The sequence below is a fragment of the Pleurodeles waltl genome, chromosome 9 (assembly GCF_031143425.1).
Source record: "Pleurodeles waltl isolate 20211129_DDA chromosome 9, aPleWal1.hap1.20221129, whole genome shotgun sequence".
Classification (NCBI taxonomy): Eukaryota; Metazoa; Chordata; class Amphibia; order Caudata; family Salamandridae; genus Pleurodeles; species Pleurodeles waltl.
In genome coordinates, this window is record NC_090448.1 from 233,944,131 (window position 1) to 233,963,037 (window position 18,907).

The following is an 18,907-nucleotide window of genomic DNA, read 5'->3' on the forward strand; positions in this document are numbered from 1 at the left end:
TGTTGAGTCTTTTTCAAGTTTAACTCCTGGTGTGTCGAGGATGTCTTCCGCGAAGACATTCAATCCCTGCGGATCCTGTCATCTGGCTTTGTCTGTGATGGATCCGCACCTCATGTGTCCTTGGTGTCTAGAGCACGACCACGACCCAAAGTCATGTTCTGAGTGCTGGGCCATGAATCTGAAGGCTTTGAGGGCAGCGTCCCCAAAGTTTATGGCGTCCTGGCGTGCGACTTCATGTAAGGCGATACTGGTCGAAAGGAAGGTCCTGGGACTGGCCATGGAGTCCAAAGTCGTCATTGTTCCACTCCAAGTCCTTGGGAGGATCAGGTAAGTAGAGGCACAAGAACAAATCCAAGAAGTCGAAGCTCGAGGCCTCGTTCTGTGGAACCTGGATTGACTCCACACCTTCTTGAGTTTAAGTGAGCCGAAGGGACCCCAGTCAAATTCTGACAGTTTATGACCCGGTGTGCCTCATTTTCGGCACCTATGCTTGGGGCGCCTTCAGGGCCTATGGGGTCAGAGGGAGCCCCTTCAGGTTCTGCGCTGGCAGCTCCGGCCCTGACACCTAGGGACTCCAAGGAATCCAGTCCTGGATCCAGACTGGCACCAGTTGTGCCACCTCGATCTTCCTTAGTGCCAGTGCTGATGCTCCCGGCGCCATCCAAGGGCTCTGCCATCCCTGTTGGAATTCCCACCTCTGACACGGCAGAAGCCTTGTCTCAATTGGATCTTGAGCCCTTTTACTATGAGCTAGGCTTCCGGAATGAATGGGAGGTGTCGCTGGACCCTTTAGAATACCAGCCCCATGAAGAAATGAACTGGTGTGAATACTTGGATGAGGCCAGTGGACTGCACACCAGATACTGGCATGCTTTCTCCCCCTACTGTGGCTATGGAGGAGGGAGCTTCTTACGCTATGGTGGTGAGGAGGGCGGCTTAGGTCCTGGAACTTCAACTACCCTCAGTGGCCATCAAGACTAATCTCTTGACAGAGGTGCTGCAACTGGGAGCTTCCACCTCAGAAAGTTGCTCCAACACAATGATGCCCTCACAGATGTATTGGGTACTTGGTCCAAACCCAGCACAGGGGCTCCTGTGAACAGGACAATTGCCCGCCACCATCGCCCTGCACCTGGGGAACCCAGATTCTTGCTGCAACACACTCACACACCCACTCCTGAGAGCTTGGTGATCAAAGCCTTTCCCTCCCATGGCACCTTTTCTTCTGCTCCCTCGGACAGAGAATCCAAAAGGTTAGGCTCACACGAGAAGGTGTTTTCTTCCACCAGCCTTGCTTTGTGGTCAGTGAACACCTCATACCTTTTGGGCCGTTATTCTCGGTTAGAAATGGGGTATCTAGTTGGCAGTCAGTTTACAACCTGTCCAAGTAGGGAGTCTCACTGTAATCAGGGCAATGGAGTCACGCAGCTAAGATAACCCCTGCTTAACCCCCTTGGTATCTTGGCTCAAGCAATCAGGCTTATCTCAGAGGCAATGTGTAAATTATTTGTGCACACCCACAGTAACACCGTGAAAACACCAAAAAACACTCAACACCAGTTTAGAAAATAGCCAATAATAATCTGAGTTAAACAAGACCAAAAGGACAATAATCCAACATACACAAGTAGAGAGATCACTTTTTGAGTTTTAAAAAGTGTCTTTATCCTGAAGAATCAGTGGTTCTATCCTTATAACACACAGTACCCTAGATGCGTCAAAATCCGACGATGCGGGCCGCAAAGTAGGTGATGCGCTACGGGCGATACATCAGTTATTTTCCTGCCGGGTTGGCAATAAGTCGATTCTTTTCCTGCCAGGTTGGTGATGCATCAATTATATATGTACATCCATATATATATTCTTTTTATTTTCCCTTGCAAGAAAGGCGATGCATGGAATCCTTACTGCAGTGCAACGTTGATGATGAAAATGATGCCCAGGGGTGATGCATGGAAAATCCAGACACACGGCAAAGAAGAATCCACGCTGAAGCAGGAGATGGGTTGAATCCTTCAAAACAGCCTTCTTTGTGGCAATTACAGAGTGAATGAGCTGCAGGCATTGTCATCTAAACCTCCCTACCTTTTTATATATCCTGACAAAGTGGTAGTTCACACTAGGGCCTCTTTTCTGCCAAAAGTGGTCACACCCTTTCATGTAGGCCAATCCATCACCTTGCTGACTTTTTGCACACCCCCACATCCTTCTAAGGATGAGGAGAGACTCCACCTCCTGGACCCAAAAAGAGCATTGGTGCTCTCCCTTGATCAAACAAAAGAGTTCTGGTGGATGATCAACTCTTTGTGGGGGTATGTGAGTGCAAAGAAAGGTTGGGCAGTACAGAAGCAAATCATCTCCAGATGTGTCATGCTCTGCATCAACATCTGCTGCGCACTGGTCAAAAAGCAACCTCTAAGGGTTTTTCACACTCATTCTAGCCAAGCTAAAGCTGCAACCACAGCGTTCGCCTGCGTAGTTCCTGTCCTGGACATCTGCGAGGTAGCCATATGGGCATCTCTGCACATGTTTACCATACACTACTGCTCGGACAGTGAGGTCCGTAGGGATGGGCACTTTGGTTGAGCATCAATACAAATGTAAGGTATCTGCAGGTAGAATTCTCCATCAGATAGACAAGTTGTTACACCTTATCTTGTAGAGGCTATACCTAGCTGCAGATTCCTTACCAACTCACCCATCCTCCCCGCTCTATGGATTTATTTGTATGGGCAGAGAGTCCCCTTTCAAAGCCTTAGTTTGGACACACTAGTAGTCAGTGTTCTTTATGGCTCTGCGCTTCTGGCATCGAAAGTCGTGAAAAGAGACTGACGTCGGCGTGCCTGGGTAGTGCCTAGATAGGACCCACCATGTCATATCTGGTATGAATGATGCCAATGATGGATGCAGAGCTGATCGAGGCCACCTACTATCATGCAGGGATACTGCTCATGACAATGTTCTGGATCCAGCCTGATGCCTGGCGAGAATTCAAAGGTAAGGAATCTGCAGTTAGATATAGTCTCTACCAGATAAAGTGTTACCAAAGGTAAGTAACTTGTTTATTAGTGCCTGAGAAACAACCTTTACTAGAATTGGGGAGACTTCCCACAATTTTTTTTATCAGAACATAATAGATTAGCAACATCTTTAATAGACAATGGAAAAAGTTCCTGCTCCTGTGGCCTTTCCGTCCCACTGTTTTGCTTTCACTAATGACCGAGCTGACAAAAATCTCTGGAATGCACTTCTTAGTTTAAAGAAGACATTTATTATTACTTCACCACGAGGTTCCTGAGAAAGGAGATTAGTAGGTCACAGCACACGTTTAAAAATAGTCACAGCAATGAAAGGAAAATATATCAAAGTGATTCTCAACTGCAATGTACACAGCAAATATATGTGATTATATTATAGCATAATTGCAAAGCAAAGAATAAAGTCAAAATTCATCACCGTAGGGCCTGCAAATGCTCTTCATCTGTCTCATGCCAGCAAGTTGATGACCCCTGTTCAACTGCGAGAAAGAGTTTACCACCCTCACAGGACAAGTGTTGTCAGGAATTTGACGTCCAATCCTGACTGAAGTCTCTGAAAATTCCCCTCGCTGTTGCACAGGGACACCTTTTATAGGTTAAATAATCATGGGAAAAAGCCTTCTGAAAGGCCCTTACCTCTTCATATGTGAATTATTAAAAAATGCTGGCTTGTTTATGTAAACCTTGACAGGAATGTGTCGAAAGCTGGCCATCGTTTCGAGACACGCCCCTCAAGGTCAGAGTGTTTTCTGCACTAAAGAAAAACACAAAATATGCGCTTCCTTATCATGCTATCGTGTTCGGTAAGAGAAAATACGAAAAACACAAGCTTAGTTTACCATGTGGAAAAACACAGCTCATCTGCAATGTCTCAACTGCAGTGTCTAATGCCATGATAAAGCCAATAGGCAGCTAAACTGAATACAAAATGTAATCTGCAACTGGTGAACATTGAACAACTAATATGCACAGTGGTGAAACACAAAGTCAGTGGTCAAACATACTTATTTTCACTACACCCACTGATTTTAAAGTAACTCAGGCTAAGAAAGAAGTGACTGTGACTGCGCAGATACCCAGTGGATAGCAGATTAGAAGCTCAAGGTGAATAAGGAAAGAACTGGCAACAGATTTTGGTGGACCTAATAAAGGGAAACAGAATCACGCTGGGGAAGTGGAAGAAATAGGGAAATAAAAATCATGGTCCGAGGCCCAAGCATGATCTAATTCAAAGAGGTAGCCACTTGAAAGCCAAAGCCCTGAAGTGGACATAAGTGGACTCAAAAGGAGTTATGTGGGAGTTGATTACCCAGGTAAAACACTTAATTTGAGAAAGTATCCCTTTTGGTCAGATTGCATGACCTCTATAATTAGGAAATACATTTATCAGAAGAAAATTGGACTTGACCTTAAGATGTAAAACCAGGGGCTTATATTCTTCCTACTTTGAAATCCCTGTCATAATACCCTTTTTCAAATGATTTACCTTGTGGGAAGTAGTAGGAGCCCAGCTGTGGGCAGGTCTAAAACATCTCTCAGTGCAAAAATATAGTATAGCGTACCGGAACGTAATTGGTACATGGACATATATAGGGTATTGATGTTTTGAATATAGTGGCCCCACCTAACTGGGAGTATTGCATCAACAACTTGCAAGTGAGCAGTGAGTGGTTGTATAATATCTACTGCTTGACATATGGAAGGCATAACTATGCCGGGTCACATGGTGGCAGTGCCTGACATTTTTGAATACTTAAGTATGTGAAGGAAATCCATGGTTTGTAGAAGAGTGTCTATCTGAGCATATGTGGCAGTATCTGGCCCATGTCTGTCATGTGGTTGGCACATCTGGAAAAATGAACTTGGCGTGTTTAGTTATAGGCAGAGGCTGGCAATACCTGACACATGGGCTGTACCTGAGCATGTGACATTAGTGCATACTCATTGGTAAAATCTGGCATGGCAGTATGTGCTGAGCTGGCAGTGTGGAATGTTATGTGGCCATGTGTGCCTTATTAGGGAAAATGGCCTGGTTGTGGCTATAACCTGATGAATAACTTAGCTGCATGGAAATTTAGGACCACCAGCAAAGTAAGTCCTGATGCATACGACTTGTGTCATGTGTGAGATAAGAGAGCCCAGCCTATTTGAACAACACCACTGACAAACTGAACTGTATTTCAGCAGCAGTGATAGTACATTCAGCACCTTATTCTATATGCACATTTTAAAAGCTCCCTTGACAGGCTGTGTACTGGTGTAATTGAGCAGCAGCACTGACTTGCTGGCACGTTATATTTCTGCTTTGCAGGTCCCTGGATTGTCCCTGTGAAATAATTGGCCAAAGTAAAGCCCTGAAATATTAGAGACCACTTGGTTTTGTTGCAAGTACCCTGATGTGTGATAGCAGCAGAGTTGAAGGACACAGTGGAAATGTCTGAAGGTGTTTATTTTCCATTATGTGCATTTTGATGGTCTATACACAAACATACAAAAATATGAAAATCATTAAAACTGTGTAGAGAACATACACAACTAAAAATATTTCACACCTCTGCCTTGTACTTCTTGTTTTAAGGCTGTATCTTTATGTTCATGTCTCTCTTCCAGCTCATGATTCATGCACCACAGAAGACCACAGCCATGCACATAAGTGGAGAAAAGACAAAGATCCAAGGAGTGACCGCCTCTAAAATTATTGTTGCAATTGGAGACCAAACCAACAATTTAAAAGGTATTTTTCAGTACACTCTTCAACCACATATCATTTTGTTTATTGAGACGTAATAAACAGAATATTTTTCAACACATAATAATTACCAAGGCTTTTCTGAATGTAATTGAAATCAACAATCGATCATTTATTGACTAATAAATTAACAATAAAATAAAAAAGCATCTTAAGCCAACTTCCTTCTGCATAATTAAGTACTCTAATGGATAGGAATGAAATTGCTTACGTCACTAAACTTTAAAGAGAAAAAATAATAAAAAGCTAATTCTGTGTTTACCCCCTTCTTAATAGTTGAAATACTAAAGTTCTATGCCATTGAACAAATAACCTGTATACGCATTTCCAAATCCTTAATTGAGTGCATGAATGTATTAAACAATATCCTGAAAGTATTGATTCTAAGACTAGTATGAAGTCACGGCTATTACCTGCAATAGCTGGCTATAAGTCCCTTCCTAGTGATTAAGGTGCAATAAATGGTAAAGTCCTGGAGTGATGTGCAATTGAACAGGTAATACATATATTAATTTTCGTTCTCATTAATTTGGTGGTACCTATACTAGCATGTGAATTAGAGGGCATTTCTCAAAATTACTTCTTTCTTACACGCTGTCTTCCATTTGGAAGGCACAAATGCAAAGAAAGGCAGTTGACAATTCTGTGTCCCCACCAAAGCTCCCGATAAAAATGGTACCTCACTTTTGCGGGTAGGCCTATTACCCGCAGCAGGACACACCCCAAGAAACACATGGATACATTACATTTTGACTTTTTTTTTGTTGCAAAGTGCCTAGCTGTGGATTTTGGGCTCTAGCTCAGCTGGCACAGGGCGAAACCAAGCAAACTGTGCATTTTTTAAATAGACACCTAGGGAAGTCCAGGATGGGGTGACTTGTGAGGCTCTCATCAGGTTCTGTAACCCAGGATCCTTTAAAAACCTCAATTTGTGTAGAGAACAGACTTTCCTCATATTTCTGAGCTGCAAAGTTCTGGAATCTGAGAGGAGCCACAAACTTCCTTACACCCAGCATTCTTGCAAGTCTCCTGATAAAAATGGTATCTCACTTGTGTGGGTAGGCGTAGTACCAGCAACAGAAATGGCCCCAAAATGCAACATGGACATATCACATTTTCCCATTGAAAATTGACTTTTTTGCAAAGTGCCTAGCTGTTGATTTTGGGCTGTAGCTCAACTAGCACCTAGGGAAACCTAGCAAACCTGTAAATTATTTTTAAAACTAGACACTTAGGGGAATCTATAATGGGGTGACTTATTGGCCTCTCATTGTGTTCTGTCACCCAAATTACTTTGAAAACTTCAAAATGTGTCTGAAAAAAGCACATTTTCCTCCCATTTCTGTGATGAAATGTTATGGAACCTCAGGGGGGCCACACATTTCTCTCCTTATAAAAATGCTACCTCACTTGTGTTGGTGGACTAAGTGCCTGCAACAAGGAAGACAAAAACACAAAGTGGACACATCAAAATGATCTATCACAAAACAACCTGTTTTTGCAGGAGAGGCACCTGCGTTTTTGGTCCCGGGCTCGACGTCAATCTAGGGATACCTACTGTTAGAAATGGGGTCTATAGTTGGCAGAGGTATACACCCTTGGCTAAATAGGGATCACACTCCTAGTCGGGTTAAGTCTCACACAATCCAAAGTTTTCTGTGCCCACCCTCTGGTAGCTTGGTACTCAGCAGTCAGGCTTAAGTTAGCCGGCAATGTGTAAAGTATTTGTGTAACAAATCATGCAATAACACATTGAGAACACTACAAAAAGACACCAAACAGGTTTAAAAAATATAAGATATTTATCTGACTAAATCAATGTCGAAATGGTCAAGATTTGATAATCACAAGTTGAGATATCACTTTTATAATGATAGGAAAAGTCTTTATTTCTTAAAAGCAACAATTGTCTCTTGCAAACACAAAGTACCTGGTTTGTGTCAAAATTACACGCACGAAGACAGCAGAGGAGGGGATGCGTGGAAAAAGGTAGGTGTGCGTCGGTATTCCGGGGGCACACAGGTGATGCATCGATTCTTTTCCACGCAGCAGGGGTTTGGCGTCAAATTCTGACACGCAGGCTTGAATCCTCTTTGTGGTGCAGGGTCTTTTGATGCCCAGGGGCGACGCGTGGAAATCCTGGGCATGCAAGACGAAGTCACAGCTGTTGCATCGTTCCAGTGAGTGATGCAGTAGAATGTCTGCTGCAGGGCTGGCACTGCGTCAATTCCTCTTGCAGGAAGTTGGGCTGCATCATTCCGGCTCTGCGATGTGTCGATCCGGTGGGCTGTTCGTCAAAGTTCCAGCTGCAACATTGGCGCTGCGTCGATCTCCACTCGGGGAGCCGGGCTGCGTCATTCCGGTTCGGTGATGCAGTGATTTTCTCACCGCTGGACAGGCTGTGTGTTGATTCCGGCAGGCTCTGCGTCGATTTTCACTGCACAAGGAGTTTTCTTTCAGAGATGAAGTCTTTTTGGCCCTGAGACTTCAGGAACAGGAGGCAAGCTCAATCCAAGCCCTTGGAGAGCACTTCTCAGCGCAGCCACAGGCCAGCAAGGCAGCAGTCCTTTACAGCAAAGCAGTCCAAGTGAGTCCTTCGAGCAGCCAGGCAGCTTCTCTTGGCAGGTTGCAGGTTCTGGTGCAGAATGACTTCCCAAGAAGTGTCTTGGTCATGAAATGTCTGAGTTGGTAGGGCCAGAGACCCAGTTTATATACCCAAATGTGCCTTTGAAATGAGGCAGACTTCAAAGAGTGGCTTTGAAGTGCACAAGGTCCCCTTTCAGTACAACCCTGTCTGCCAGGGTCACAGTAGGGGGTTTGGCAGTCCATTGTGTGATGGCAGGCAACTGTCATTTGGAATGTAAGTGTCAGACCCTCCAGCCTCCCAGGCCAGGAAGACCCATTCAGTATGTGGATGTGTGCAGGTGTCACTGAGCATCCTGTGTTTTGGGCTGTCTGGGTGGAATGCACAAGGGAGCTGTCAACCAGCCCAGCCAGATGTAAATTGGAGACAGGCTGTAAGGCACAGAAGGATTTTACGTGTAGACAAATGCTCACTTTATAAAAGTGGCATTTCTAGAATAGTAATATTAAATCCAATTTCACCAATAAGCAGGATTTTCTATTACCATTCTGGCCATATTAAATATGACCTGGTTACCCCTTTCAGATCAGAATCTACCACTCAAACAGTATATGAGGGTAGCCCTAATGCTATCCTATGAAAGGAGAAGGCCTCACAGTAGTGGAAAACGTATTTAGGAGTTTTCCCCCTACCAGGAGATATAAAACACGCAGGTATATGTCCTGCTTTTTACCTACAGAGCACACTGTCCTATGAGTTACTTAGGCCCTACCTTAGGGGTGACTTATATGTAGAAAAAGGGGAGTTTAAGGCTTGACAAGTACTTTTAAATGGCAGGTCGAAGTGGCAGTGAAACTGCACACACAGGCCTTGTAATGGCAGGCCTGAGACATGGTTAAGGGGCTACCTATGTGGGTGGCACAATCAGTGCTACAGACCTACTAGTAGCATTTAATTTACAGGCCCTGGTCACATGTATTACATTTACAAGGGATTTATAAGTAAATTAAGTATGCCAATTGGGTATGAGCCAATGTTACCATGTTTTTAGGGAGAGAGCACATGCACTTTAGGACTGGCTAGCAGTGGTAAAGTGCTTAGAGTCCTAAAGCCACCAAAAATGAGGACAGAAAAAGAGAAGGAGGAAGGCAAAAAGTTTGGGGGTGACCCTGCAGAAAGGTAATTTCCAAAACCTACCAAACCCACACATTTCTGAAAACTAGACACCAGAGGGAGTCCAGAGAGGTGTGGTTTGCATGGAACCCCCAACTTTTCTTACCCAGAACCCCCTGTAAACTTCAAATTTAACAAAATAATCACATTTTCCTCAAATTTCCGTTACGTCTGTTATGTCTCAAGCACTCGAATTATGAAAAACAAATGCCCGTAGATTTTGTGAAAATGACCTAGTTGGTGGCATGCTTCATCATTGAGGGTCCCGCTCGAGACACCTAGCGTGTCAGGGTTGTGCTTTGATGCCTTATTACAGCGGGGTGTTTTTTTTTTGTAAGTTGAATTTTCAACTAAGAGGAGAAGTGCAATGAAATTGTCTTGTGGTTACCCACCAATATGGCATGTTTTTAATCATGGTAACCTTGGACAAAGGTTAAAAATAGTGATTTTTTCTGTTTTAGTGTTTGGGACATCACAGAACTAAAAGACTTGGTAGTGTGCTTGCTTCTTGTGGTTGTTGTTAGTAATTTGGGAAGGTGAATGAGCTCTCTCTTCACTTGTATCCATAAGTACTGGTTGGCTTTGGCACAAGGGTGAGTGATGGTTCAATATATACAATTTTATTAACAAGAGATTTCACAAAAAGGACATGCACTGTTAATAATTAAAAGGTCAAAAAACTAAAGCAATGACTCACCGCTCGTGAGCTGTAAAGCCACGGCAAGGCACCAACCGCTTTACAGTCCATTCACACACCTTTCATACATGACATGCACAAGACCATTCACGCCGCCAGCCACGGGCCCAGCACATTACAACACTCGCATCGACAGACAGCGCCACTCAAGGGCCCATCACTTACATACGCCCACATGCCTGATACAACAATCACACCAGCTGATGGGAGTGTGTGGACTGGTGTTTGGCTGGCAGTGTGTTGCAGTAGCCAACAGCAAGTCAATATGTACACTACGTACACCCTCAGCCAAGCCCCACTCCACACACAATGGCATCACTTTTTTTGTGTGCTTTTTTTTTTTTTTTTAAACAAAGAAACCCCTAAATAATTAGAAATAATTACAAAACTACAAACACAAAAGCTCTAACTAAGTACATGACAGAAATGCTAACCATGAAACTGAACACATGAAAATACAAAACAGACATGAGTTTACACTCATGGTTGTTCCCAGTAATTCTTCTGGGTGTAGTAATTCTTAAAACAACCACCCACACACAGCCCAGGCTTTGAAGGACAAACTGGGCAGTACATTCGAGTCTCCCTACGGATACCTCTTCGAAAACACACTCTACATTTCTTAGCTGGAAAGTCTTTTTTGGGTGTGGGAGGAATGTGCTCAGCAAAGTGGCGATCTTTCAATCTAGCCACATCCTCCACCACTGCTTCTCTAGGAACTCTGGCCTGTTCCACAACAGTAAGGCTCTCTATCACTGGCTCATGAAATTTCACAAATGTCATCTTTGACTCTGGAGACCTATCCTTAAACACAATAAAAGCATTAAAAGTTGCTAAGTGGAAGAGGCGAATTGCTAACTTCTTATACCAAACATAAGACTTACAAATAGCAGTATAAGGTTCCAACCTTTGATCAACTCTATCTACACCTCCCATGTGCTTATCATAATCTAAAATGCACACGTTTGCGCACTTCAGCAACCTTGCCCCAAACAGTCACGGGGGAAGTACTCTCATCATGGATGGTACTTAGCATGTAGACATCCCTCCTGTCTGAAAACTTCAAAGCTAGCAGCTCATCATTCCGCAAGGCACTGCACTGTCCCCTCTCAAGTTTTTTTACAGACAAGTTCCCTTGGATGGCCTTTCCGGTTACAACGAACTGTGCCACAAGAAACCGTGTCCACTCTAAACAATTCCTTGAACAGCTGCACTCCAGGGTAAAAGTTATCTACATACAAATGGTGACCTTTGTTGAACAGTCGTCTACCAAGTTCCCACACAATTTTCTCAGTAACTCCAAAAGTGGGAGGACAACCAGGGGGGTCAATACTGGAATCCCTACCAGTGTAGACACGGAAATTATACACATATCCTGTACTACTTTCAGACAGCATATACAATTTAATTCCACATCGTGCCCTCTTTCTAGGAATGTACTGCCTAAAACCCAAACGACCCTTGAAGAGGACCAAAGACTCGTCCACAGCTATTTCTTTGCCTTGAACATAGACCTCTGAAAAACGATCTACAAAATGATCAAGGACAGACCTAATCTTAAAAACACGGTCAGAATCAGGGTGATCTCGTGGCAAGGCTAATGCATTGTCAATAAAATGCAGCATCCTAAGAAGCAAATAATGATTACGACTCATTGTTGCAGGAAATATAGCTGTTGCCATCAAAGGACTAGTAGACCAATAAGAAGCCAGTGACGGCTTCCTTATCAACCCCATCAAAAGAGTCAAACCTAAAAACCTTTTCATCTCCTCCAAATTTATGGGAATCCACTGGGCAGCTCTAGAGTGCGGCCTAAGTCTAGCAGCGTTGTCCCACAAATACTGCTCTGTACACAAATTAGTCTGCTCAACAATCTCTTCCAAAAACACATCATCCACAAATAACTCACAGAAATTGACAGGCAAAAAGTTCTCAGTATTGACTCTACATCCCGGGAGACCAGTAAAGGCAGGCAACTCTGGCTGCTCCATGTTTGGGGCAACCCAGAATTCAGGTCTTCTAACGGGAAACCTTTCAGCCCCAGGTTGCTGCACTAATGGCCAATCAGTGTCCTCCCCTGAAACAGGCCCTTCATCTGCACTGAGTGTGGCTTCCTCATCAGAAGATTCCTCTCCGACAGAAACGTCACTGCCAGAATCCCTCACTTCCTCCTCTGCCTCAGATGCAGAGTCCGTCTCATAATCATGATCAGACAATGACTCAAAAAGCATACCAACCACCTGCTGAGCGGTCATCCTGTGGCTAGCCATGATCTTTCCCACAAAATTTAACTGGACAAATGTACCACCAACAACCAGCACTGTGTAAGATAAGTAATAAAGTGTAGCTTTATTAGTAAGAGTTATAAACTCAAAAACTATACCGCTCACTTGCCTGAAAAAGCTTGAATCACCAGCAACTACTCTGCACAGACACAGCAATCACCAATGATATCCCACTAAAAAGAAAGAAAGAAAAGCAAATTAGAAATAACACAACACAAATATCATTGTGCACAAATCTAAGGACAATTTCACACAAACCTGCATTTAGTACACCACCTACAAACATGTCATTCATGCATGGCAACAATACTCCTTTGGAGTAAATTGTTTTTACTTACCTAAAACATGCAACTATGCAAACCGCAGGTAAACCACCGCCAAAACCGCAAGGAGCCACAGCAAGGAAAGCAAAAGCTTTGAACTAGAACAAAAAGGAGGAAAAAAATTATCACAAATGCAAATACTTTGTCAGTTGAAAAACATCCCACCATCAAGCATTTAGAAATTGGTGCCTAAGTGGATTCTGCCATAGGGGCAGATGGGCCTACTAAAAAATAGGCCTATCTGCCCCAAGGAGGTCAGAAAATACCTTTAGTACTGTGTCCCCAGGGGGAGCCACCCTTGCCCAAGGGCCCACCCCCAAATAAAAAACAAACCACACACACTATCCCTGGTGCCTACGTGGCTTCTGCCCCCCTTGGGGGCAGATGGGCCTAAAAAAATAGGCCCATGGCCAACAGTTCAATGCCCCCCACATAAATACATATTTTTTAAAAATCCTGGTGTTCTAGTGGTTTCTGCTCCCCTTGGGGGCAGATAAGCCTAAAAATAATAGGCTGATCTGTCCCCAAGGGGGGCAGAAATGGCCTTGGTACACGTGCCCCCAAAGGGGGGGCGACCCTTGCCCAAGGGGCCGCCCCCCCTCCACTAACACACACACACACACTACCCCTGGTGTCTATGTGGCTTGGGGGCAGATGGGCCTAAATAAATAAGGCCCATCTGCCCCCATGGGGGGCAGAAATGGCCAACAGTTCAGTGCCCCCCTTGGGGGGTGCCCCTTGCCCAAGGAGACGCCCCCCCACATAAATAAACATATAAAAATAAATCCCTGGCGTTCTGGTGGTTTCTGCCCCCCTTGGGGGCAGATGAACCTAAAAATAATAGGCCGATCTGTCCTTAAGGGGGGCAGAAATGGCCTTGGTACACGTGCCCCCAAAGGGGGGCGATCCTTGCCCAAGGGGTTGCCCCCCCTCCACTAACACACTATCCCTGGTGTCTAATTGGCTTCTGCCCCCCTTGGGGGCAGATCAGCCTAAAATAATAGGCCGATCTAAATGGCCACGAGAAACATGCCCCCAAATGGGAGCGACCCTTGCCCAAGGGGACGCTCCCCAACGCAAAACATTTCACAGTAAATAAAAAAAAAATACCTGGCGTCTAGTGGATTCTGCCCCCCTTGGGGGCAGACTGGCCTAAAAATAATAGGCCGATCTGCCCCCAAGGGGGGCAGAAATTGCCACAATAAACATGCCCCCAAAAGGGAGCGACCCTTACCCAAGGAGCCGCTCCCAAACACATAAACATTTTAAAAATAATTTTAAAAAAAGTCCCTGGCGTCTAGTGGATTCTGCCCCCAAGGGTGCAGAAATGGCCAACATAAACATGGCCCCAAAAGGGAGCGACCCTTGCCCAAGGGGCCGCTCCCAAACACAAACATTTTAAACATAATAAAAATTTTAAAAAATCCCTGGCGTCTAGTAAGCATTCCTGCTGCCCGATCACGATGCGATCAGGCAGCAGGAATGCTCAAAGAGTCTCTGGGGGAAAGGAAAAGCCTTTCCTTTTCCCCGGTGCCTTTGTCCCAAACCCCCCACCCGCCGGAGGAGAAACTCACCTGTTTCTCCTGATATCGCACTGGAAGCAAATGGCTTCCAGTGCGACCGGCAGTGGGTAATGATGCCAGCGCGTGAGGGGTGGGGGGGTGGCGGAAGGTCTTCCCCCTTCCATCCCTGTCTTGAGGGGGTGGAGGAAACCCTACGGAGGGAGCGCTAGCGTTCCCTCTGTGCTCCGTGCCGAGGACGTAATGGTTAAGTCCGCGGCACAGGAGCACAGACCTTAGTTTTGTCTGGGTTACACTGCAATTTATTGGTTCTCAGCAAATCCAGCAGTGCTTTCATGCAACATGCAAAAGCATCTTTTGCAGTTGCAGTGTCCCCATCGTACCTGAGCAGGAGCTGCGTATCGTCCGCATGCCAAATGACCTTGATGTTGAATGATTACACCAGATATGCCAAGGGGGTCATGTAGAGGTTAAAAAGTGTAGGACGTAGGGAGGAGCCCTGTGGCACCCCCACTTCATATTTTTTGCCTCTGAGGCATAAGGCTTAATCCACAATACCTGTTCTTGTCCTTCCAAAAAAGAACCCAACCATCTTAGGACCGAACCTATCACCCCTAGATGATCTAGCCTGGCTCAGCAAGATGTTATGGTCTACATTATCAAATGCGGCTGACGGGTCCAACAGTACTAGAGCGATGTTAGGACCAGAGTCCAAACTTAGCCTAATAAGGTCAGAGACTTCCAGAAATGACGTCTTGGTACTGTGGCGGGCACTAAAAGCAGATAGTGAGGGGTCTAGCAGATTGTTCTCAGCCAAAAAGGTACTAAGCTGTAAGTTCACCACTTTAAATGTGTGTAAATTTCAGGGTCAGCGTTAGCTTTTTTTTAAGCAAACAGATCATCTTTGCACTCTTCCAGTTCTCTAGAATGATTCCTGAGTAGAGGGAGATGACAAATAGCTCCTAGTAAATAGGAGCTATAATATCTGCAATGGTGTTCAGGATATGAGCTGGTGCAAGGTCATCAGGAGAGCCAGACCTGCAGTTTGCAATAAAGCCATCACATTCACCAAAGTAGGGGCCGTAACAGATGAAAATTTAAACTCCACTGAGGGACCTGCAAATGCTACTGGCCCCAGACCCTCTAATTTGGACTGAATTGTGAGGGTTTTATCCTAAAAAAATCATTAAGTTGTGAACATAGCGTCTGACTAGGTGCTAATGAGGAGGATGTAGCTTTCGGGACCGTGAAGCTCACAACAATTTTAAAAGTATTCTTCCCATCATTGTCCACTTCCTTCAAAATCAATGGGAATAAAAGGCCAGCCTGGGATGAAGCAGTCTGACTTCCTTCTGACTATCAAAGTGTCAACAGAAAGGGAGTAAAAAAATGGTCTGACCATAGCACCTGGCAGGGCGTCATACACTGTAATTGTTTATTTGAAAAACGGCCATCAACGGCAGTCTCGGTTCTCATGGCGCAGAAGGGGTGGGACGGCAAGTGGGTGGGGGTTGCATTAAGCATTACATTAATCTTTTTATAAAACACTTACCTGCACGTTGCCGGTCTGCCCTGCTCCTCCGTCTCCTCTCCTTCATCGCTGCAGGCACAGGCTCCAAGCCCTGCAGCCAATCCTGACGTTGCTCAGAGCAGCGTCTGGATTGGCTGGTAGCACCCAGCCAGGGCACGTCCAGGCAGACTGAGAGACTGTGCATGGTCTCTCCAGCCTGATAACTGGGTTGCTGGGCTGGAGAGAGCCTACTGTGCATGTGTGTTTGGCCGGCCAAACACACACATGTGCTGTGCGGGGAAGTGCTGTGCACTCGCCCTCACTTCTGGTCACTCCTGTGGCCCTGCCACTTTACGTGAAAACGATAATAAACACAGTTTATTATAATTTTCATGTAAAAGTTTTGCTGCTGCTGGGGTGGTGGTGGTGGGGGCAACGCTCCTCCACCCTAACGGAGGGAGCCGCCCCTGATCAATGGCATGTCCAGCCCTATGAGTAGGGCCTATAATGGCTCAGACTAAATTGAATGGCCAAAGTATCCACCAGGCGATTGGACATAGGGTCCTCTCTCTTATCCAAATGAATATTGAAATCACACAGAATAGTGAAATTGGCATAAGCCAAACATTTGGCAGCTAAAGCCTAATCCAGGGAACCAATAAAATCACCTGCATATTTTGGGGGCTGGTAAACCAAGATTCCTGAGAAGGAGTGCGGTCCTTCAACAGAGATGCTAAAACCCAGAGCTTCTGCTCCTAACATCTCAAGTTTAAATGTTTTACAGTGAAAAATCCTTTTATGTATAATAGCAATTCCTCCCCCTCTTTTCCCCGTCCTATCCAAGTGAACACACCCATAGTCCTCAGGGGTGGTGAGCTGCAAATCAGAGCAGAAGGCCTCCTTCATCCAGGTTCCCGTCACAAAAAGCGTGTCCAGCCTCTCCTCTTTTAGCAAATTGAATATGTCTAAAGCATTTTTATGTATGGAATGAACGTTAATCAGGGCAGCCTTAAATTCTCTCTGGTTTTCATTAGAGTCTGATAAGCTACAGAGCTCTAGGTACAAGGGGTGTAAGCTATAGTTACAATTGCCGCGAGAAATGGGACCAACACAGTCTAGTAAAAATGGACAACAAAGATTTGGTGACTACCTCTGAAACCCTTAGGTTCAAAAGCAGTGAACGACCTTCTTATCCTACCTTCTGCTGTAAAACCGGCATGGTGGTCGGTACGCAGATGGGCACAGACGGGTTCGCCTTAGGTGTGCCTTCAGTGCGCCAGTGATGCATACGCACTGCAGTCATTCAGATAAAGGAGAGGAGTCTCCTCCTGCTGATGGCATTGGAGCACTAGAGTGCACCTCTCTCCAAAATGGAACCTCTCCGTGTCCTGCAAGTGCCCCACCTCCCGAAAACACCACCCTTACAATGAGGTGTTCCCCTCCCACTACAGCACTCGAGCATAACAGGTCATTGTAGCACTGTGAGTAATTGGGTCATTGTCTGACTGGTGTGTGAGCCCTGATCAAGCAATAGCCACAGTCCTTTTTCAGGGTGAAGCACAAAAAGTCAATTAATTTATACTTAACCCGGGGTAGCTTGGCACAAAAAGCAGTCAGGCTAAACTTGGAGGCAGTGTGTTAAGTATTTATGAAGTACGCAAACGGCAACACAGTGAAAACATAGTAAAAATCATAACCAATTTAGAGAACTAGAGAAAAATTGTATACCTTTTTTTTTTTTTTACGCCCAAACCATCAAAATCCAATTAGTAGAATGGGAGTTATGGATTTTTAAGGTTCAAAATAGCAAGTCCTCAGTTTTAGAAAATGTTCACCTGGGCACCTTTAGCACCACAAGGGTTCAGAGTCACTCGAGCCGGACCCAGGTGCAGGTTCAAGGAAGATGGGAGCCTGTTACGTCCCTATGTCTTTGAACGGGGAGGAATCTAAACTAGCCCTTGGAGCCACTTCTGAAGTTGCAGGGCTCTACAGCAGGGCTGGCCTCTGAAGGATAAAGGCAGGCTCCAGGCAGCAATGCAGTCCTTACAGGTACAGCAGCAGTCTGGCAGAATGCACATCAGGTCATAGCAGCAGGCAGTCCGCAGCGTCCTTCCGCAGTTCCAGTAGTGAACTGAGGAGCAGGTCTGAGAGCCCTGACACTGGGCCCTGCTCCAAAAGGTAGATGAAGTTTCCATAAGAGTTGTCTGAAGTTCCAGGAATTTCCTCCCTCCCCTGGCTCCTAGCTGGCTGCACTTACAATGCAGGGTCATAATAATTTTTTGTGTGCATATTGAATCAGTGGATGTTGTTCTCATTGCATACTTACAATATGGCAGCATTGTGTTTTACCTCAGAGTGATGTAATAAATAGAGCAATATTTTCTCTATGCCTAAGGATGCTACTTAGTAGCTGACAAGATTGCCCCAAAGTTAGATGTCACAGACAGGCATTAGACTCTTGGAGTACTTTCCCAAGTAAGTGCTCTACTGTATGAGCTCTTAATGATTTTCAATCATATATTGTGTGTGTGTGCATTTTAACATTTGGATTTATGGTTATGTTTGAGTAGTAAGTGTAGTGTCTACGCCTCAGAGAATGAAGGTACCATTGTTAACTGCAGGCGATTGGACCAATGGCTAGAGTGTTATATAGCAACACAAAAAGATGATGGACGGCATGCTGAACAATGCAACATTCACCCTCAGTCACAGGTCTGGGTTTAATCCACCATTCTTTTGCTCACCAGGCCACCCCAGCGGCAAGTTTGGACCCAGCCGTATGCAAATCAGTCTAGACGTGGCAGGCAAAATTACAATGGATTAAACCCAGATCTGTGACTGGGGTTGAGTGTTTGAAAAGTTTCAACACTCCGTCCATCATTTTATTTTGTGATATTGCCTTGTGCGTCCTAAGTGTCTAGGGAATGCCCAGACGTGGGTCCCCTTGCTTGCTGCGCCACTGGATTCAAGCTAGCCTGGCTGATGAAGGGTGATACCCTGAAACCGGTCCTAGGATGTTTGAATTCTG

At 45.1% G+C, this 18,907-nt stretch overlaps 1 protein-coding gene across 1 annotated transcript in view; it reads left to right on the plus strand.

Moving 5' to 3' along the window:
* The window catches only part of NUP210 (nucleoporin 210), a 462,103-nt gene that overhangs the window by 361,421 nt on the left and 81,775 nt on the right, over window positions 1–18,907 (plus strand). Inside the window, exon 34 of the mRNA XM_069206618.1 lies at window positions 5,649–5,772. Coding sequence (XP_069062719.1) covers window positions 5,649–5,772 — 124 coding nt within the window. The remainder of the gene's footprint in view (window positions 1–5,648; window positions 5,773–18,907) is intronic.